The 23,278-nt window shown below is 40.2% G+C and overlaps 2 protein-coding genes across 3 annotated transcripts; both read left to right on the top strand.

Moving 5' to 3' along the window:
- The first annotated feature begins 10,450 nt into the window (after positions 1–10,450).
- On the top strand, positions 10,451–12,256 carry LOC121995499 (U-box domain-containing protein 41-like). Its single transcript, XM_042549226.1, has one exon. It carries the CDS (start codon positions 10,451–10,453, stop codon positions 12,254–12,256), a length of 1,806 nt encoding a protein of 601 aa, XP_042405160.1.
- Positions 12,257–15,143: 2,887 nt separating this feature from the next.
- Positions 15,144–22,506, top strand: LOC121998728 (succinate dehydrogenase subunit 7, mitochondrial-like). Of its 2 annotated transcripts, none has more exons than XM_042553764.1 (4): positions 15,144–15,257; positions 15,371–15,445; positions 20,778–20,880; positions 22,252–22,506. In XM_042553764.1, exons 1-4 carry the CDS (start codon positions 15,192–15,194, stop codon positions 22,296–22,298), a joined length of 291 nt encoding a protein of 96 aa, XP_042409698.1. In that variant the 5' UTR covers positions 15,144–15,191; the 3' UTR covers positions 22,299–22,506. The 2 variants fall into 2 exon arrangements, with proteins under 2 accessions (XP_042409698.1, XP_042409697.1); XM_042553763.1 differs by having other exon boundaries at positions 15,368–15,445.
- Positions 22,507–23,278: the final 772 nt, after the last annotated feature.

Raw genomic sequence — 23,278 nt, 5'->3', positions numbered from 1 at the left:
TCATGGGCTTTAAAAGTGAATTGGGATAAATAATGGGCCGATCGGCCCAATTAGACAACACGTGGGCCTCATTAAGGTATTTTGATTAGGACATTAAACGAAGTATAAACAAATTTGGGTTCAACCTTGGTAATAATTTATTTATATTCATTACATACAAAATTAATTAAAAAAATATATTTAAATAATTATTAAACCCAATGAATAAACTTGAATACGTAACTTCATTTTGTTAATCTTCGTGAATAAGGTGTGTGCCCCTGGGTAATAGTGTAGCAACAGAACGTCTTCTCAATTTCTCAGACATCTAAAATTATAATATGTCTTCTCAATTCCTTTAATAGATGATTGATCGAAAAACGTTAGTTGATAGGTTGTCGTTGTAAGTACTTTCTGATTTATCCTGGTGAACGATAAAAATTTTTTGAGAAGTTGGGTCCGTCATATCAGGATTAATCGGTGTAAGCTACATTTATGATGTCAATTTTAAAAAATGAATAAGGTTTGTGAATTCTTCGTGAATAATATTATTATTCATAAATAAAATTTATAAATCATATTCATTGATAAAACTCTTATCAATATAATAAATAAAATGAAAATAAAATAAATAAGCTTGTACGATTAAACTTAATTGTTGGTGCAGAGTGCACCAGAATTGAATTTGAGTTTTGATATTGTCAAAAATTCAAGTTAAGTCTGGTTGTGATCTAACAAGTTGACAGTATACAGGTTGTTTACTCAATCGAAAAAGTCGTAGTTGTTATTAGGCAGGAAAGATTTAGCAGATCGTGGAAGTCATGCGGAAAGATCAAGTGAGTCGAAAGGGCCCGACACTTGGCAAGAAAGCTTGATAGGTTTGGAGGACCAAAGATCGAGGGAAAGTCTTGGTGGGTGGATCCGATACTAAGCGACAAAGTCTAAACAGGTGTGGAGGACTAAGGTTTGGCAGGTAGGTTGAGGTAATCAACTGGAGGAGCGACAATGAGGTCGTGTTCCGGGAATGAACAAACCCTAGGTCGTTGATTCAACTAAAGAAACCTGAAAGGTTTCCAAGTTAAGATCAAGAGAGTGTTACTGTCTTTTGCTACTCATACATTTCACAATATTACTATACTTAGGGGTGTAAATGAATCAAGCCACTCGCGAGCGGCTCGGTCAAAGCTCGACTCTGTTGGTGCAATATCTCTCAGGTCAAGGTTGACCTGGGTGACCAAGCAGAGTCTTGGTTTGAGTTTAAATGTTTGACAATAAAAAATTGATTGAAAAAGAGTCAAGTAGGTCAAGGTTGACCGGATATTTGACAGGGAAGTCCTGGTGAGTGAAGCCAGGCAGAAGGAAAACCCTAGAGAGTGAAGCTAGGTGGAAGTCCTGGTGAGTGAAGCCAGGCAGAAGGAAAACCCTAGTGAGTGAAGCTAGGTGAAAGTCCTGGTGAGTGAAGCCAGGCAGAAGGAAAACCCTAGTGAGTGAAGCTAGGTGAAAGTCCTGGTGAGTGAAGCCAGGTGAAAACCCTGGTGAGTGAAGCTAGGCAGAAGGAAAACCCTAGTGAGTGAAGCTAGGTGAAAGTCCTGGTAAGTGAAGCCAGGCAAGGGAAAATCCAGATGGATCAAGGATGATCGAACATCGGGTGTTGGGAAGTCCAAGTAGATCAAAGGATTGACTGGATACTTGGCATGAATAGAAAAGTCTAAGTGGTCAAAGGGATTGACCAGACACTTGGTGGGAAGTCCTAGCAGGTCAAAGGAGTGACCAGATGCTAGGCATGATGTACCAACAGGTCAAAGGTTAACCGAATGTTGGTTTGAGAGGCTTGGAACTTGGTTTTGGGCAAAAACCAAGTGTTGGATCGATCAGTGGATCGATCCAGGAGCTGGATCGATCAGTGGATCGATCCAGGCTTCTCCTAAGCGAACAGAGAGCCTCTTGATCGATCCGTGGATCGATCCAGATGTTCCAATCGATCAGTGGATCGATTGGGACGCGGCTGCTTCGCGCGATAAGCGCTGGATCGATCCAGAGCACAGAGGCGCTCTGGATCGATCCGTGGATCGATCCAAAGCCTCCCCGATCGATTGGGAACATTCGAATCGATCGGGATCCGACCGTTGGCGTCGATAAAGGCCGCAGGCGTTCATTTCCTTCGGCATCTCTTCACTGTTTCATCTCAGATTTCTCGTCAGCTCCTCCACAGCACTCACAAAGCTCAGATCGCCAGTTCTTGAAGGATCTTGGAAGTTTTCCAAGTCAAGAGGCGGATCAAAGCCAAGAAGAGAAGCTAGGGTTAGGGTTTATACTCATTGTAAGCTTGTAAGCTTGTATTTCTTGTATCCTTTCCCTCTCTTCTTGTATTGAGTCTTGTAGGGCTTCTCCGCCCTTGGTAGTTACCATAAAGGAGAGTTTTATTTAGTGGAGGGTGTGTGTGTTGGTGTGGATCCTTGGATTAGTCACCTCTTGTGAGGTGGATACCAAGTAAAACCAACCGTGTTAGCGTTGTGTGTTTGTTTCTGTATTTTCCGCTGCACATCTTTGAAGGAACAAGCAACGCCGAGCAACGAGCGAACGCGACGAGCTATTCACCCCCCCCCCCCTCTAGTTACTTTTGGTCCTAACAAGTGGTATCAGAGCAAGGCCGCTCTTCACCAGAATCATCGCCGGAAGGGTCAAGCATAACAAGAAAAGCTAGAGGGTGAAGAAGGTTGGAGCAAATTCTTCAAGTTCAAGATTTTATCAAGCTCAACTTCAAAATGCAATTCCAAGATGGACTTGGATTTGACACAAGGGTGGCTCCACCATATTCATCTACAAGCTTCGATTCTTGGAAATCAAGAATCGAAAATTTTCTTATGATGGAGATAGAGCAATGGTTTGCTCTCATGGAAGGTTTTGAAGCTCCCACAAATTCCAAGGGCAAAGTACTCAAAAGGAGCAAGTGGAGCAAAGACCAAATCCAAAGATGTGAGGCCAATGACAAAGTGACCAAGCTTTTGGTCAATTTATTGCCAAGCACCATCCTTTGCAAAATTGGAGAATTTGAAGATGCAAAGGAACTATGGAGCAAATTGGCCAAACTTCATGAAGAGATCCCCTCCACTGTACAAGATCATGAAGAATCCGGAGAGGGTGACTCTTTGGAGCAAGATCAAGAGGAGGACTCCAAGGTTGAGAGATGCTCAACCTCCGAAGAAGAAGAAATCCAAGAAGAAGCTTCATCTTCAAGGGAATGCAACGAAGGGAACAAGGAGGGAGCATACTCCTTGTTTCATATTCAAGATGATGAAGCCTCCACCTCTAGGATTGAGGGGGAGCAATCCTTGGTGACACCGGATCAAGAAGAAAGAGAAGCTTCTACATCCGGGTCAAGAGATGAAGAGATTGAAGAAGCTTCTACCTCCACGAGTCAAGAAAAATCAAATGGAGGAGAATCAAGATCGGATCAAGAGGAAGCTTCTACCTCCGGATCCAAAGGGAAAGATGTCACCCCTACAAGCAAAGGTATAAATATTTCAATTAAAAATAAAAATCATATAATATGTTTTGAGTGTAGGGAAAGTGGGCACTACAAGAGCAAATGCCCTAAATTGGCCAAGAAGAAGGGTCAAGTGGCACAAAAGGGCAAGGCGAAGCCCAAGGAGATCATCCCCAACACAAAGAAGAGCAAGGAGCATATTATATGCTTCTCTTGCAATCAAAAGGGGCATTACTGAAGTCAATGGCCCAAGGGGAAGAAGATGGTCAAGGCTCAAGGAGGCATTCGTCAAGGGGGAGCCTCCAAGGTAAAGAAGAAGGTAACATTTATTGAGCCTACACCTTTACATTATGGTAAAAAGCATGATAGTTCTAACTTATATCATTTTAATGCTATTTACCATGGAAATAGAAAGCATGATAGCGTTAAAGAAAAACATATAGCTTTTCATGCTAAAACCACTACACCTAAGGCTAGGAATGTAGGTAAAAGTCTAGGCAAGAACTCTAAGGATTTTAGATACAAGCCCAAGAACAAATATGCTCATGAATCAAATGAAAAATCTAAAACTAAGGACTTAGTGATAGAAAATCAAGTCTTGAGGTCAAGGCTTGATAAAATGGAAAGGACCCTAAAAAGGATGGAAAATATCCTAAAAGGGCAAAATGAGCATAGCCTAGGTCTAGGAGCACAAAGGTCATCTAATGGCCATAGAAGTTTGGGATACAAACCAAAGGCTAAGAAGGATGTGCCCTCTTACCATAGAGTTCCATATAGTTATGGAACAAACCCTAGGTCTAGTGGTCAAGCCAAGAATACTAGGGAAGTCATCCCTAAGAGTATTTTTGCAATAAATGTGACTAAGACTTCTAAGAAGTCTAAGAAAGTCACAAAGAAGGTTACAAGGGAAGCTATCCCTAGAGTTGACCTAGAAAATGTGACCAAGGCTTCTAAGAAGCCCAACAAGGTCACTAGGAAGGTATGTAGGGAAGTTATCCCTAGTGAGTACCTAGAGCATCCAAGGAGCACCAATAGGTGTTGGGTTCCTAGGAGCATCTTCTCTACCCCATAGATGGGTTAGAGAGTGTCAACTCCGATTAGAAGGGTAGTTAACCCAACTTTGAGGAAATTGACACTCAAGGAGCATTTTCAAGGTTTTAGTTAACCTTTGAAAATGAAATGGAATTATTGTTTACTCCTTGAAAGAGTAAAATGTGCCTGATGGTGGAAGAATTGATTTTAATCTTAAATGGCACATATTGGGAAATTCATAAGAACTATCAAGTTGGGATTTTGGTATGTTCTTAGGCAATTTAAGGCAATCCGGGCCTTAATTTAAAAGTGCTACTCTCGAGGAAAAATGGAATATGCCAACATTTGAGGACATGTTTATTTTCAATTGGCATACATTAAATCAAGGAAATTAGAAATGCCAATTTAGGCTTTGGCATTCTCTTGTAGCACTTTAGGGCAATCTAGGTTTAAGGTGTAAGTTTAGCTAAGACTTTAAGGATACTTAGATAGTTAATCTAGGTATATTTTATTTATGCTAAATCTTGCCATTATTGTTTGCCCATCATATGCCATGACATCATGTCTAGTTTTGCATTCATGTTTTATTATGAAAAATCCAAAAATACCATGTCATGACATTCATACATCATGTAGTAATAGGATATTTTCTTTTGAAAATTATTTTCTTTTGATGTATGCCATAACATTATCATGCATTAAGTTTAATTCCTTGTAATTAAGGACAAATGGCATTTAACAATACTTATTAACGAGTGACATCCTTGGTGGATGTCTAATATTTCTAAAATGCCTAGATAAATATGCATGATCCCTAGATTAGGGCAAAAACCAAAATCTACATCTCACAAAGACTATAAAGTGACTTGTATGTGTTTTGTCCACAATAGATACAAGTGAGATGTTAGGATGATGAACAAAACTCAACATGTTGATTTAGTGCATTCTTTTGAGTTTTTAGGTTCATCAAAATACATAGTTATGTGTTTTCCCATCATTGGGAAAGCTAATGTACAAATCATGTGCATTATGCCCAAGGAACATGATGGGATATTGGTTTTGAAAATGTTTTTAAAATATTTTTGGAAAACTTTGGTGAAGGCTATCTTTTGATAGTAATCACCATTGAATAGTTAGACACAAACCTGAAGAAAAACACTAAAGTTTTTGCAAGTTTTCAAGTTTGTGTCAATCTTTGAAAATATGATGTATTTTCATAGAAAGCTATTTTTCCATGATTAAGTATGCCCTAAATAATGTCTACACGAAATTTCATGATTTTTGGATTTTTGTAGAATTTTCTAGGGGTTTCTGAAGTTGACTGAAATGGAATTTCAGCAACTATCAGAGCTCCGATCGATCCATGGATCGATTGGAGTGCCCGAATCGATTCGTGGATCGATTCAGAAGGCAAGTCTCCCGCGAGCAGAGCTGGATCGATCAGCCGATCGATCCAGGTAGTCTGAATCGATCCGTGGATCGATTCAGAAAGGTTCAATCGATTGGAACCCAACTCCAATCGATCCAAGTTGCTGATTTTGGCTGGGAAGGCTTGATTTCAGCATCTTTGAACCTCTTTGAGTCTAGGTAACCATTCCAAACCCCTAAAATACATTTGTATACATACAAAGGGTGTTTTCATGTGAAACCAAGGATGGATTGGTTAAGGAAGGCTTCATTGAAGTTTAGGTTGAGGTTTGTTTCAAATTTTGAGTATTTGAACCTCAAAACTTCTAAATTTGGGTTTCCTAAAGGTTTTAGGGATTCCAAGTCATTGTTGGTGCAATGACAGAAGTCACCACCATGTCTTTAGGGGGAGGGACTCTTTAAAGACATGAAAAATTACTTTTCATGAACCTTGGAAGGTGGTTAACCTTCTTTAAAGAAAATGCTCATGTATGAGCTTTTGAACTTGAAATGGGGAGTGGATATCCTCATTATTTCAAGTGGGAACTCAAGTGGTTAGATAATGCTCAAGGTTGGGTATTTGTTTACATTGAGGGAGAAGTTAAGGATAAATGAAGGGTATGGGACCTTCATTATCGTGTTGATCACAACGAGTGATGTTGTGAACAATGATGAGTAACTCTTCAGGGGGAGAGTCGTCAACAAATGGATTTGTTGATGTGTACCCAAAATTGGGGCATGGGTTGATGTGTGCCCAAAGATGGGTTGATGTGTGTCAATAGGGGGAGAATGAAAGGACCTATGAACGGGTGTAAGTTAGGCTTTCATTACCTAGAGGGAGTGTGCCCTCGTAGGGGGAGAATGAAGAGCTTAATTTATATGTTCATTACCTAGTGGCATGAAAATTGAGGCTATAGGATTAGCCTAACTTACATGTGGTATTGTAAGTGTTATTGTGGTATTGTCAAACATCAAAAAGGGAAAGATTGTTGGTGCAATATCCCTCAGGTCAAGGTTGACCTAGGTGACCAAGCAGAGTGTTGGTTTGAGTTTAGATGTTTGACAATAAGAAATTGATTGAAAAAGAGTCAAGTAGGTCAAGGTTGACCGGATACTTGACAGGGAAGTCCTGGTGAGTGAAGCCAGGCAGAAGGAAAACCCTAGTGAGTGAAGCTAGGTGAAAGTCCTGGTGAGTGAAGCCAGGTGAAAGCCCTGGTGAGTGAAGCTAGGCAGAAGGAAAACCCTAGTGAGTGAAGCTAGGTGAAAGTCCTGGTAAGTGAAGCCAGGCAAGGGAAAATCCAGATGGATCAAGGATGATCGGACATCTGGTGTTGGGAAGTCCAAGTAGGTCAAAGGATTGACTGGATACTTAGCACGAATAGAAAAGTCTAAGTGGGTCAAAGGGATTGACCAGACACTTGGTGGGAAGTCCTAGCAGGTCAAAGGAGTGACCAGATGCTAGGCATGATGTACCAACAGGTCAAAGGTTGACCGAATGTTGGTTTGAGAGGCTTGAAACTTGGTTTTGGGCAAAAACCAAGTGTTGGATCGATCAGTGGATCGATCCAGGAGCTGGATCGATCAGTGGATCGATCCAGGCTTCTCCTAAGCGAACAGAGAGCCTCTTGATCGATCCGTGGATCGATCCAGATGTTCCAATCGATCAGTGGATCGATTGGGACGCGGCTGCTTCGCGCGATAAGCGCTGGATCGATCCACGGATCGATCCAGGCGCTTTTCCAGAGCACAGAGGCGCTCTGGATCGATCCAAAGCCTCCCCGATCGATTGGGAACATTCGAATCGATCGGGATCCGACCGTTGGCGTCGATAAAGGCCGCAGGCGTTCATTTCCTTCGGCATCTCTTCACTGTTTCATCTCAGATTTCTCGCCAGCTCCTCCACAGCACTCACAAAGCTCAGATCGCCAGTTCTTGAAGGATCTTGGAAGTTTTCCAAGTCAAGAGGCGGATCAAAGCCAAGAAGAGAAGCTAGGGTTAGGGTTTATACTCATTGTAAGCTTGTAAGCTTGTATTTCTTGTATCCTTTCCCTCTTTTCTTGTATTGAGTCTTGTAGGGCTTCTCCGCCCTTGGTAGTTACCATAAAGGAGAGTTTTATTTAGTGGAGGGTGTGTGTGTTGGTGTGGATCCTTGGATTAGTCACCTCTTGTGAGGTGGATACCAAGTAAAACCAACCGTGTTAGCGTTGTGTGTTTGTTTCTGTATTTTCCGTTGCACATCTTTGAAGGAACAAGCAACGCTGAGCAACGAGCGAACGCGACGAGCTATTCACCCCCCCTCTAGCTACTTTTGGTCCTAACAGACTCGAGCTCGGAGTTGACCAAGCTCGAGTCGAGCTCGGAGTTGACCAAGCTCGAGTCGAGCTCGAGTGGCTCATTTAATATTTGAGCCGATCTCGAGCCTATTTAATACTGGCTCCAAGACTCGTCGAGCCAGTTCGAGCTCGGCTAATTTAATATTTTAATATTTAAAATAATTACTACTTTAAAATTAAGTAATAAGTTGAGGAGGTGTTTGTAATTATAGTGTTTCATAAGGTTGTTAGAGGTTTAAGGTTCAAATCTGAACTTGTGCGCACTTATTTTTACATTTAAATTCACTGTTTTCGAGTCGACCTCGAGCCCATGATTAAATGGCCGAGCCGAGCTAGAGCTCAAATTTAGAAACTCGCTCAAGCTCGAGCCGAGCCTCTTTAATTTTCTCGAGCTCGAGCCGACCCAATCTGGAGCTCGACTCAACTCATTTGCAGCCCTAAGTGTGCTAACATTTGTTTTGCAAGGAATTGTATAACTTTGTTTTGTAGGGAACGACCTGATCAGTCGACCGAAGCAGAAGATCGGTCGATCGAACAAGGCTAACTCAAACCAAAGACTAGTTCAGACCAAAGCAGAGCACAGTCCGATCAAAGCTTCATCGGTCGACCAAACCATGATGATGTGGCACAGATTAGATCGATCAGAAACAAAGATGGAAGCTTGGCTGATCGGTCGACCGAACCAGAAGATCCGTTGACCGAAAGATCTCTCATTAATGGAGCATTAAGTGTGAATCTCGGCGACATGGAAGGTCCAATGTTCGGTCGACCGAACCATTAAACATCATTAATGCATGAAAATCATATCTCAGCGAAGAAAGAAGGGAGGGAGTTCAATCAACCGAACTCGAGGATTGGTCAACCAAACTGTGACGATTCTTATAAAAAGGAGCTCGAGGTCTGAGACAGACTATCAATTCTTCTTCAGATCATCTCTATGCAAAATTGCTTGTGCTACTATTTTGCGCTTCATCTTCAAGCAAGCTGCTGCTTCGTTCAAGTGTCTACCGAGCTTTGTCCTCTATTTTTGTCTGTATATTTTAAACTTGCATTGTACTTAACTTGAAAGAAGATAGTAGTCTGTTACTATCTTCTATTTGCATTTGTATGTATTGCTTATTTTCGAATATTTCGGAAAGATAAATTATAGTGAATTACTAACGGTGAAGTCAAGGATCACGGGTCTTAGAGTAGGAGTCGACGTAAGCTCTGAACCAAGTAGCCACCAGCGTCGTCTGTTTTATTATAATATTTTCCGTTGCTTACTTTGATTGATTTTACAATACGAAAAGAAAGAGTCTTTTGACTATCGATATTCACTCTCCCCTTGTCTATCATATTCTTCGATACTTCATTAATAACCAATCAAATAAGTTTAAAATTATAAATTTTTTAAACATTCAAACAAGTTAAGAGAATATAAATAAATCAAACTTAAACTATAAGCAAAATCAAAAATAATGATTTTAATGATTAGATTCATTTTAGACTCGACTAGTTTATCAAAATAAGTTTGTACATCTTAAAGTTTGATTCAGTTCAGCTCATTTATCCTAATTTTGATAATTTAAAAAATACTACATAGTTAGGGAGATGATCAGATGAATAGATAAGAGAAGATTTAACAACATTACATTAAATTAAAGAAGCAACAAGCTAAACACAGTTAATGGTGAGCTATATTGGACTACAACTATATTATAACTAGTGATTTTGTTATTGTTAAAATTTATTGAATATCATTATTATAAAAAAAGAATCATTAGTTACTTGAGCTGAACAATTCAACAATAAAGGGGCCAAGGTCATAATAAAAATAATAATAAGTAAATTTCAACAATTAGAGCATGAGTACAAATAAATAGAGTATTTTTAAAAGTGGGAAAATGACTTAAACTATTGAATGAAGGCCTTAGACTTTGAATGGTTCGTAGGTTATTGAAATTACCTTTAATTTAATAATAATAAAAAAAGGTGAATATTGATTTATTATGAATCATTAATTTTTTTTCATTGAAACGATTGGGTGTATTTTTAGAAAAATAGAAAATATGTGCAGTAAAATGAAATTTCCGTTTACGTTGAACTGTCGAAGTAGTCGGCGTGAGAAAGATAAGAGCTGAGCTACGAGTCTACGACGACGCTGGTAGCGTAGACCAACGACGGCGGCCGCCGCCACTGTCCTTCTCGGTCGTCTCCGAACACCGCCGCCATGGCGCCTCTGAGTCCTGATATGCCGGCAGAGTACCTCTGCCCCATCTCTCGCTCCCTAATGGGCGACCCCGTTGTCGTCCATCCTTCCGGCCACACCTTCGAGCGCAGCTGCATCCAGGCCTGCGCTGACCTCGGATACGCCGTTCCCGGCCTCGGACTCCCTCTGTTTCCCCTCTCCGATTTCACCCCGAACGGCGCCCTCAAGCTCACAATCCGCCAATGGTGCCACCGCTCCGGTTTCCGCCCTCCTCTCCCCCTTCCCTATGACGCCGCCGTCATCCTCGTCCGCCGACTCATGGCACACTCGCCTCCTTCTCCTCCTCCTCGTGCTTATTCTGCAGATGGGAGGTGGATCCGAAGAGACGATGTATTGAGCAGATTCGCCGAGTTCTCCTTGGAGGAGGAGGAAGAAGAAGAGGAAGGAGGCAGGGGAAAGGGTTTCAGATCATCGGCGGCGGATTACGGCGGATACTGGCAGGAAAGGGAGCTTCCGCGGGCTTCTTCAGTGTTCTCCGATGACAAAGATGGAAGCTTTCTCTCGAAATCGACTAGCACGGAGCAGAAATTGGAGGCGGCCGCGGCGAGTCCCAGTGCTCCTGCTCCCCACTCTGTTCGCAGGAGGAAGCAGCATTCCCATCGCCATTCGAGCTCGTCCGCGTCCTCCAGTTCCTCCAATGGGACTTTCTTCGAGGAGGACTCCGACAAATTTTCGCCGTCGCCATCCCAAATTGTCATGAACTCGCCGGCCACTGATATTCCCCCGCCTCTGGCCTACGAGATCGACGTACCGGTGGAGATGATAGAGATCTATTTGACAGGAACGGAGGTCTCCGAGCACGAAGTTGCTTTGGTGTCGCTCCGGCGAGCCACGAGGGAGAGCGGGGACCACCGGATCAGACTCTGCACGCCGCACATCCTTGCCGCCCTTCGCCCTATGCTCCTCTCCCAGAGGGCTGCCGTACAGATCAACGCCACGGTCGCATTGCTGAACCTGGCCGTGGAGCCGGCGAATAAGATTTTGATCGCGAATTCGGGCGTGGTGTCGCCGATCGTGGAGGTGCTCAAGGACGGAGACGCGGAAGCACGCGACCACGCCGCTGCCGCCCTCTTCAGCCTCACCCTCGAGGAGAAGAACCGCCCGACGATCGGCGTTCTCGGAGCCATCCCACCGCTGCTCCACTACTTTTACAAGCCCAACGCCCGCGGTAACGACGGCCGGCGAGACGCGGGGACGGCGCTGCACTACCTTTCTCTCGTCGGCGATAATTGCTCAAAGATCGCGCGAGCTCCAGGGGCGGTGCGAGCGTTGCTCTCGGTGGCGTCGAAGAAAGAGGAGGCGCCGCCGTCGCCGCGTCCGTCTCTGGAAAGGCTAGCGATGATGGTGATATGCAACCTAGCGGGCAACAAAGAGGGGCGGCCAGCTCTGATGGATGGCGGGGCGGTGGCGGCGATGGCGGCACTGATGCGATCTCCGTCGCGAGAAGCACTCCAGGAGTACTGCGTGGCGGGGCTCTACGGTATGAGCAAAAACATCCTCCGGTTCCGACGTCTGGCGAGGGAAACAGGGGCCGAGTTGGAGCTGATGCGGGTGGCAGAGGACAGCGTAGGAGGCGGCGGCGGCATGCGGCAGAAGATAGCCAAGAAGATACTACGGGCGATGAATCCAAAGGACGACGACGAGGCGGCTCCGCCGTCACTTCTCCCGGCGGAGGACGGCGACGACATTGTGACGGAAGGAATGATGTCATTTGGCCGGCGACCCCACCACCACGGCAACTCGCGATCCAACACGGCGAACTTTTGACCGAATATTGTGTGTTTATTTTTTAAATGTTATTTTTATTTTATATTGTGAAATAAAAATATAAAAAACAAAAATGGAATATAAAATATTAAAAAGTCAATATAAAAATGTTCCTCAATAGGTATACTTATTTAGAAAACAATAAACTGATATTATTAATTTTTTAAAAAATGAATAAATAATATCTGAGTTGACTTTGAAGATTGCATTGCATACTTTAACCAAGTCAACTTGCTTGCGTTTTGGCTGTTAGTACTCGTTCCATGAAAGGCTAGTGGCTTGCTTGCGTTTTGGCTGTTAGTACTCGTTCCATGAAAGGCTAGTGGCCAATATATTTGTTTTTGTTTACTTCCTTCCTGGTAAACAACATGCGGGTATCAATTTTTAGTAACGACAGGATTATTGTGTTTTAATTCAAACTATTTTTTTTTATAATGTATATGTGTATGTATTTAGTCTCATATTATTAAGGTTGGAAGGTCTTATATATGGAGTCCTTCTATCCTTGCTTAGCAAAGTTAAAGGGATCTACACGTATGCCGGGCCGAATCCAAATCAGGTGGTTTCGGAGGGTTTGAGCCGGAAATCCATAAACCGTGCGCGACGCACGCGATCATCACACGCAGGGGGTGCAAATCCCCAACTCGTGGGCTTCACACTTGTAGGTGACCTGGTTATCTCTGGTTTGATTCTGTCCCTCGCACGTGCTTTAGAGTGAATAAATATGCAGTCTGCTTTCTAATTCTTCACTCAATCAATCTGTGCGCAGCTTTGTTTTCTCTTCTTCCTCTGTGTGTTTGTCCGCTCCCTTCCTTTCCTTGTTCTGAGTTTGAGGCTTGGTTCTGCGATCTGAGGTTGAGTCCGAGTGCGACGTTCGTCTTGGAGTGCACCTACGGACGACGCGAGCGGTTGTCGGATCTTGGGAGAATTTTGTCGGAGAGTCTCTGCACCGTGGGCGGCAATAAATTCTCTAAGACAGTCGGCACGGTGACGCTTCAACCAGAGATAATATTTTCTCGACCTCTCTTTTTATTTACCTGTGTACTACATAACTAATTGTTGTTTTAGTGTAATTATATTACTGAGTTGCTGCTCTCGTTACAACAACAGGGGTTACTACCAACGTTTTAAGTTAGCAACAACAGTGATACAACAAAATCTATCGCCTCATCTAAGATCTCTTAATATATACCTAAGTCATTACATAAACTCCAAAAAAAAAAATAAAAATGAGATCTTAGTTCAAAATTTGTGTTTAAACATACCTAAAACTAGAGAGATAAGGAAAGAAAAGATAATTATTTCTTTATTATTGATTAAAAATTATCTTAGGCTAACTCACATATTTATACATATTGTCAAGATAATATATGAAAAGTATAATGATAAATATGAAAATATATTATTATAAATATGGTAAGAATAAATATAGAAATAATGAAAAATATGGTTTGGATTACAATCCAAACATAGTAAATCATCAATAATTAAAATCAATCTCTGGAGCTGGGTATATCTCCGATCTACCCCTCTTCCTCGCGACCCTTGTAGTCAGCCACTACCGCCCTCCGAGGCGTTCGCACTATAGTTTGCTTTCGACGTAGATTTGACATTTGATCCACCGCTGTGTTCCCGGCCATATGTTGTTTTTCGGCTATCGAGCCGTTGTGTTTTGCCTTTCGTATCACTATTATGATTGTGAGCCGTTGTTACTAGCCGACCTATGAGCCATTATTGTGTTGCATTCCAGCCTGCGTCGTCGTCATTCCGCCCTGCATGCCGACGTCATATCCTGGCCTGCATGTTGTCTTCCAGATCCATGCCTTGTCCGACTCCGGGCAGTTAGATCCAACGCCATGATCAACTCACCATCTACAGGAGGGCGCCCCTCGGGGCCAGGGTACGTTTCCATTCTTATTCTATATGCATTTTACTACTCTAGTATACATTAGGTTCTTTATATATTTGTTGGATCTGCCTTGAGCATCGAGATACGGGGACGGGGGCAACCCGATCACTGGCTGCAAGTGGCATTGACCAGAAGACTTATGACGACTTGGTCAACAAAGAAGATAGTTCATCACCTCACTTCGTTCCTGGTCATGGAGATGTGGTCAACATTCCAGCTACGTCATTTCGACAATTCTGTCTTCTCAGATTCCAGACATGATCATAATAGATCCTTCACCGAGACCTTGCATAGTGGGAGCTTTATGCATCAGACAGTCTTTTTTTCTATTGACATATCTCTCTTTCTTATTATCTGTCTTATTTATATCATCATCCACAATTATGCATCTAATAGTTGAATCCTAACCGCGTCGTATTGTAGTGATTTTACTTTAGTGGAATGATAATTTTAAAAACATTGACCGTTTGAATGAGTCTCTACATATACTTTCTGATTTACTCTTGTAGTTGATGGAAAAGTTCTGTGCATGATCGATCGCCACTAGAATTAATCAGTTCAAAAACAAAAAGTTGATACCTGAATTATATATATATATATATATATATATATATATATATATATATATATATACATATTATAAATTATAGAGATTTAAATAAGTTGTTCAGAAAAATAAACAAAGTCCACGAAAATACTTTAAACGAAGTCCTCTCCCAATAAATAAATATATATTTTTATTAATATTATAATGCCTCAAAATTTAATAACACTAAAAATAAATATTAATTTAGCATAATAACATGAATATTATAGTCGTAGATAGGGAAATTATAACAATAAAATAGAAGATTTAAGTAATCTCTTAATATGAATTAAAATTTGAAGGATATTTTTACAAAGCCGGCAAATATTTAAGAGCATTTTAAAAATTACCTATAAAATTTCCCCTTATATAATCCCGCGAGTTCCACTTCCACGGGTTCTCGATCTGCCCAAACTGTCGTCGCGTTCGGCTTCCTTGCAATGGCGGCCATTCGTAAACTAGCCGAGAAGACAACCCTCTTCGGGGCCATCAGCTCCACTCCTCAGGTTCCTTTCTCACTCATCTTCCTCTTCTTAATCTGATTCTCTGGAAGATCCTATTCGTGATCGATCCACTTACTTTTTCTACGATCTCATGATCTTTGCGTTGGTACTAGAAGGAGATGTTGCCGTCGCCGATGAACCACATCGCGCGGCGCGGATACCACATCGATCTCGGAGCTCGGGAGAAAGCGGTTAGTAATTATCTGATCTATTTCCCCCTTCGATGGCCTTTTGGTCGTCTTGATCTACGATAAAATCTAGGTTTTTTGATGATCGCCTTTCGATCCGCTTGTTTTAAAAAGCACTGGTGGGGTTTGGTTGGCTATTGATAACACTCAAATGAAGAAGAGTCAAAGAAAACACCTGATAGCACTTAGATGAATAAGAGAAAGATAGCAGAGAATTAATGTACTATTGGTTTCTCATTAAAAGTTCATCCAAAGCATAGGCTATACATATGTCTTTATATAGCAGTAAGAAAAAACAATCCGATCCTAAAATTATGCATCTAGATCTAGCCTTAGCCTTTCATTTATTCAAAGCATATCCATTAAATACGGATATATTCTATCTTAATTATGACTTGATTTAAATAATACAACATAGCCTCCCTTAAACCAAGTCACAAATGTTAGCCATCCCAATTGCCTTCTTCAACTTGAGAAAAATCTCTGTCTTCATTGGTTTTGTAAAGATATCTGCAACTTGACATTCACTAGGACAATACTCGATGTTGATTTGTTTTTCCGCAACCCATTCTCTGATTTTATGATACTTGATATCTATATGCTTGCTGCGGCCATGAAATACTGGATTCTTAGATAATGCAATTGTTGACTTGTTATCACAAAAAATTGTCGTAGGACCATCTTGTTTGTGTTGTAGAAAATCTAAAATCTTTCTTAGCCAAATTGCTTGCATAGCACAATTTGTTGCCGCTATATATTCTGCTTCTGTTGTTGAAAGTGCTACCACCGGTTGCTTTTTAGAAGACCAAGAAAATATAGCTGAACCAAGATGAAAAGCATATCCCGATGTACTCTTTCTAGTCTCAACATCTCCAGCCCAATCACTATCTGTATATCCAATAAGTCCCACAGTTTTATTAGTAGAATACAAAATTCCATCATTAATTGTACCTTTGACATATCTAAGAATTCGCTTTGCTGCGGCCCAATGCGAATCCTTTGGTTTCTCCATAAACCTGCTAAGTACTCCAACTCCAAAAGAAATATCTGGCCTTGTAGCAACCAAATATCTTAGACTCCCAATCAAACTTTTATAAGCAGTAATATCCATACTCTTACCAGTTTCATCTTTAGACAACTTTATCTTTTCAATCACTGGAGTAGGAACTGGTTTGGAGCATTCCATCCTAAACCTTTTCAAAATATCAGAAGCATATTTCTTTTGTGAGACAAAAAACCCATCATCCATCTGAATAACTTCAAGCCCTAAGAAATAACTCATTAGACCCATATCTGTCATTTCAAATTTACTAACCAAGGCTTCCCTGAATTCTATGATTAACTTTAAGTTATTTCCGGTAAAAATCAATTCATCAACATAAAGACAGACTATGAGTGTATCACCAGATTCAATATGCTTAACATACAAAGTATGCTCATAAGGACATCTCAAAAAACCATTTTCAATAAAATAAGAATCAATACAACTATACCATGCCCTTGGTGCTTGTTTTAAACCATATAGAGCTTTCTTCAACCTGTACACCTTATTCTCTTCCCCTTTCTTCACATATCCTGCAAGTTGTTCGACATATATTTCTTCTTCCAAGAAGCCATTCAGAAAAGCAGATTTTACATCCATTTGATACAGTTTCCAATTATTTTGAGCAGAAAGTGAAATAAGCATGCGTACTGTATCAAGTCTACTTACAGGAGCAAAGACCTCAAAATAATCAATACCTGCTTTTTGCTTGTAACCTTTTGCAACCAACCTTGCTTTAAAACGATCAATTTCACCATTTGGCTTATACTTTGTCTTGTATACCCACTTTACTCCAACTGGTTCTTTTCTTGGAGGTAATTCAGTCAATTCCCAAGTACCATTAGTTTCAATGGCTTGAATTTCCTCGTCCATTGCCTTCAACCAATGAGTCTTTTTAGCAGCATCTTCAAAAAATATAGGATCACAATCTGAAAAAAGAGCAAACTGAACAATTTCTTCATCAGACAGATCATTATCATTACTTAACACATAATCTTGCAAGCGAGCTGGTAATCGGCACTCGCGTTGTGATCTTCTAGTTGGTGTTTCAGATTGTACAGAAACTTGAACATTATCTTGAGTAGGCTGTTCATCCAGAAAGTCGTCAGGAATATCAGGAACAATAATAGACTTTTCTTTTTCTATACACCAATTCCAACTACCATGTTCATCAAAGACCACATCACGACTAATAATAACTTTCTTAGTTTCAGGGTTATATAGCTTATAAGCCTTTGATGTATCACTGTAACCAATAAAAATACACTTCTCGCCTTTATCATCAAGTTTCTTCCTCAACTTATCTGGTACATGTGCATATGCCAAACAACCAAAGATCTTGAGATGTTTGACAGTCGGCTTTCTTCCACTCCAAGCTTCCTCAGGTGTCTTATCATGAACACTTCTTGTTGGACACCTGTTCAACACATAAATAGCACAAGATACAGCTTCTGCCCAGAAATGCTTAGGCAGATTTTTTGATTTCAACATACATCTTACCATATCCATAATAGTTCTATTTTTTCTCTCAGCCACTCCATTTTGTTGTGGAGTATATCTAGCTGTCATTTGATGTTGAATACCATGCTTCTTTAAAAAATCATCACACACAATATATTCTGTACCTCTATCAGTTCTTAAGATTTTGATTTCAAGTCCACTTTGTTTTTCAACAAATAATTTAAATTGCTTGAAAATATCACATGCTTCTGACTTGTGATGTAGAGGATAAACCCAAGTTTTTCGACTCAAATCATCGATAAAAGTAATAAAATACTTATTACCTCCAAGTGATGGTACTTCCACTGTGCACAAATCTGAATGTATAAGTTCTAACTGTTTTGTGGCTCTCCATGACTTGCCTACAGGAAAAGGTTCTCTATGCTTCTTGCCAATTAAACAAGTCTCACAAACATGATTAGACTTCACAATATCAGGCAACTCAAAAACAAGCTTCTTTCTTGCTAAATAATTTAATCCAGAAAAATGAAAATGCCCAAAGCGCATATGCCACAACCAATTATCATCCAAAATCTCAGAATTAAAGCAAGAAAGAAATTTATGCTGAATTTTCAAAGGAAATAATCTATTCTGAGACATTTTTACCTTTGCTATCAACTTCCCATTTCCATCTGTTATGATGCAATACCCCTGAATAATGCATATTTTATAACCCTTTTCTGATAATTGTCCCATACTTAATAAGTTTTGGTGAAGTTCTGGAACATAAAAGACATCAGATATAAAATTTTGAGAACCATCCTTCAACTGGATATAAATTTTACCTTTTCCCAATATTGGTACTTTTGTCTTATTTCCAAAAGTAACCTCTGATTGAATTGATTCATCTAATTCCGAGAATAACTCTCTTCTTCCACACATATGGTTACTACATCCAGTATCCAAAAATCATACGTTCTCATTTGCAGGTAAACTATTACTAGCCAAAAGTAAAGTCTCAGATTCATTAGAGTCCTCACCATAATTTCCAGCAATGTTTGCCTGGTTGCCATGATTGTTGAATTTCTTGTATCTACAATCTGCAATTTTGTGCCCATATTTTCCACAATTATAGCAGTGAGCCGAAAACCTCTCTTGCATGGCATTATCTCCACTTCTTCCTTGATTTGAGTAGTTACCTCGACCTCTTCCTCTATATCCTCTTCTTGCTCTTCCTCGACCTCTATTGAATCCTCCTCCTCTTTGACTAGAGTCAGTCGTGTTAAGAGTAACCTGACTCTTTAAAGCTTCTTCATTTGCTGGTGTTTCCGTCTTTGCTTCGATCCTGTCAATATGGCTTTCTATCATACCTTTTAATTCTGCAATTGTCAGCAGTTCAATGTCATGTGATTCTTGAATTGAGGCCACCACATGATCATACTTCAATGGTATGGTTCGAAGAATCTTCTCAACAACAGCATCATCTCCAATTTTATCACCATATAATCTCATTTTATTGACAAGATCAGTAAGACGTGAAAAATAATGCTCAACTGTTTCTGTAGATGACATCTCGCATCGATCGTATAACCTTCGTAGCGACTGCAACTTGGATTTTTGTGCTCGATCAACTCCTTTGTATGACAATTTTAAGGTGTCCCACGCCTCCTTTGCCGTCTTGGCATTTGCAATCAAACCAAAAATTGAATAATCAACTCCTTGATGAATTTGTCCCAACGCAAGTTGATCTCGACGTTGAGAGTTTGCATCGGCTCCTTCTGAAAGACCTGAATCAATAGAGCTCCAAAGATTTTGAGCTTTTAAATGTGTAGACATCATTATCTGCCAATAATTATAATCGAGCTTCCCATCTAATTTGGGACCAGACCAAACAACATTAAAATTGTTTGTCATATTTTACTACAAAAAAAACGAGCTAGAAGGTTACCGGCTCTGATACCACTTTGATAACACTCAAATGAAGAAGAGTCAAAGAAAACACCTGATAGCACTTAGATGAATAAGAGAAAGATAGCAGAGAATTAATGTACTATTGGTTTCTCATTAAAAGTTCATCCAAAGCATAGGCTATACATATGTCTTTATATAGCAGTAAGAAAAAACAATCCGATCCTAAAATTATGCATCTAGATCTAGCCTTAGCCTTTCATTTATTCAAAGCATATCCATTAAATACGGATATATTCTATCTTAATTATGACTTGATTTAAATAATACAACAGCTATAGTGTCCTAATCTTTCCGATTGTCGCCGGTCATATCTTATGCTCTTGTCTTTGTGGACCTTTTCGTGGTGGTATTCGTCCCCAAAGGATGATCATCGAATTTAAATAATGATGTAAAATTTCCAAATTAGGCGATTCATGTCATGTTATAATTCATAATCTATAGTCAGTAGAACTCTGTTTGAGATGTGGAATAAAAACCTGAGGCATGAATTTACCATGGCTATTATGGCGCTGTTAGCTATTATTCGTGTACAACATTGATATGGTGCATGCTTGCAAACATAAGAATGGTGCATGCTTGCAATATCACATCTTGTTTGGAATGCTGAATGGTTGAGTCAGTTGCAACTTTGGCAGTCTACTCCTGCAGGATACTTTGCCCATTCCTTACAACTTGTCAAGAGTATGTAGTAAAAGATTTTTTTATTTTTTATTTTTATTTCTGAGTTCTGATAAAAAAAGACAAGAATCCTATGGGTCATTTTTATTTGGCTATTTGAAATTTTATATACGACATGGATGGATATTATGCCAAGAATACTATTTTGGATTATGGATATTTGCTAAGAAGATCCTTAATGTGATTGATATCTTCCATATACAGCTCTTGGAAGAAGATCCTGCATTAAAGAGATTCAAATCATACAAAAATAACCTGAAGCGCATATCAAAGGTCGGAGATGCTCTCACTATCGTTGTTGTTGCTGGTATGTCTTTTCCCTGATGAAACACATCCCAATTCTTATAGACTTCTAGGTTACTAGAAGAATTTGAGATATATCGAGTCTGGAATATATATCCAATTGAACATTTTTCTTTATAATTTTATTCATACCTGAAAATGTGTCATTTTTCATTTTTCTCCAATGGCAGCCATTTTCCAATGCCTGCCCATTACTCTTAATGATTTGGCCACTTGCATAAATCACACACATGCTGACTAGTTCTTGTCACTCCACCTAAACCAAGTCTGGCAAAAAAATGTTAACATGGTGCTACTTCGGCCATTGCTCTTCTTGGCACTTCCTCTATATGAGCCTTATGTTGACCTTCATCAACATGTATCCTCCCTAACATGGACTCTGATTACCACTTTTAACTTGCAAATCTCATTGATTTTTGGCTTCCCGAGATGTGTTTTTAATGCCCTAACATGGTGCCCTTGTTGCCTCAATTCAAATTGTCTGTCATGAAATTGTACTTGCCAAATTTCTTGGTGATTCCACAATGTTGAGTTGTTTTTCCTCGTCGACTTAGTTAATTGTTGCATTCTGTTTGCCAAATCTCTTGATCAGACTGCGGATTCATAATATTCTCTCTATTTATGCCTATTCCTCAATGGATGCTTCCTCATACTTGGTTTGACCAAGTTCTTCCAAAACCTAAAAATCATATTTCCTCTAGGTATTATTATTTCCTATACTGTGTCAGCTCTGGATCTAGACCTCAAACTTTGCTCATTCAGAGGGATTTCCGTTCTAGTACTCAATATATGTCATAGAAAGGTAAGCTCTTTTGATCAATTGGTGTCGAGTTTTACTTGAACCTTACCTTAAGTCTTGATCTTAGTGCATAGGAATATATATGTTGTAGAAAGTTGAATTCTTTTGACCAAAATCCGTATTGTGTTTACATATGTTGCTCCTATTACCGAGAGTTCTTTACGGAAGATCTACTTCTTGTTCTATAAGAGGCAACTCTTTCAGTATCTGCACTTTAGGGAGACCTTATCGCAAGTTTTAATCTAAGCACTTAGGATATATGCTGTAGAAAGCTAAATTCCTTTGACCGAATTGGTGGTCCTCATGTGAAGTTAATACAAGTTGTTTACGTTATCTCAACCCATCATTTCATAAGTGACAATTCTTTCATTACCATCAAACTATGGAGACTTTACCACAAGCTTTGATCTTGATGCTTAAGATAAATGTTGTTGAAGGTAAATTCTTTTAATCAAAAGTACATACATAAAATTACAATAAGTTCTTTCTGTAAACTCAACTAGTCATCGTATAAGAGGTGATTCTTTCACCACTTCACGTTATTGCAAGCTTTGATCTTCCCTTTTCGTCTTCCAGCATGCGCCTACCAGCTTTACGCGGTGACAACTGTGAGAAAAGAATAAACGCACTGATAGCTAATAGCTGTGGTGAGCTGTCGATGCCAACAGAACAATTTGCATTCAAAATGCTCTTCATTCGATCTTTGTGGACGTTTAGTTGTACGTTGGCTATGGCTTTAGAATAAATTTGCTTCACGCGATGACTTGTGTCGTGATGTATAACAACATTTCCTCTGCGATAACGAAGAATTGTGTATGCGGATTTCATTTATGCTAAATTATTTGAATTCTTTTTTTTTTCTTGGCAGTAAATGCTCATATTCACTGTGCGATTCCCAAAAATGTGCAAGCACGACAACACACATCTCTAGCCGGCGATACCATCTGTGATGACGGCCTCGGCCTTTTCCAAGTTCCGAGCTTTACAAAGGGAAGCGACGCGGACGTTCAACAAGCATGTCGAAGGTCTGCGGATCATCACCTCATATGAAAAATGAAGCAGGAAGAACAAGATTGAATTTCGAAGAGCAGGCGGTGACGAACAATATGATCTGTTAGCTGTGAAGAGAAGCGTCGCCGTTAACAAATCGAGATTGTATAATGTAAAGATTTGTCCCAGAACGGTCGGAGACGACGGAGAAATCCGCCGTGGTGCTTCTGCAACGGAAAGTTCCAGCGGCCGGAAAGCTCATCCAGAAGAAGTGAAGGGCTAATACCTGACTATAACTGGTCCAGCCCCATTGGGCCCAATTACGGTCGCCCGATTAAGCCAAATTTAAGGTAGTGAAAGAGGAAAAATAAATTTTGTTTTTTTTTTAAAATAATTTTGAAGAGTGAAAATTTCGATTATAAGTACAATCCAAACCCTCTTATTTCTCGCGAACCCAAGCTGTTGCAGTCCGGATCCTCTGGATCAGGGGTCCCTTGATATGAATTGGTGGGATGAATGATTCCTATCTATTTTATAAATAGGGATCATTCATTTTACCAATCTATGTCAAATGACCATCCCTGGATCGCAAAAAAGGGTTCAGGTTTAGAGG

This window comes from Zingiber officinale, chromosome 6A, assembly GCF_018446385.1.
Source record: "Zingiber officinale cultivar Zhangliang chromosome 6A, Zo_v1.1, whole genome shotgun sequence".
NCBI classification, from domain to species: domain Eukaryota; kingdom Viridiplantae; phylum Streptophyta; class Magnoliopsida; order Zingiberales; family Zingiberaceae; genus Zingiber; species Zingiber officinale.
This window is presented reverse-complemented; position numbering and strand designations above follow the sequence as displayed.

Bases quoted from the DNA above. Each gene is read 5' to 3' on its own strand.
- LOC121995499 (XM_042549226.1), top strand. From the start codon at position 10,451: ATGGCGCCTCTGAGTCCTGATATGCCGGCAGAGTACCTCTGCCCCATC.
- LOC121998728 (XM_042553763.1), top strand. From the start codon at position 15,192: ATGGCGGCCATTCGTAAACTAGCCGAGAAGACAACCCTCTTCGGGGCC. The intron at 15,258-15,367 runs GTTCCTTTCTCA...CGTTGGTACTAG, and splicing joins CCATCAGCTCCACTCCTCAG to AAGGAGATGTTGCCGTCGCC. The intron at 20,881-22,251 runs GTATGTCTTTTC...TTCGTCTTCCAG, and splicing joins CACTATCGTTGTTGTTGCTG to CATGCGCCTACCAGCTTTAC.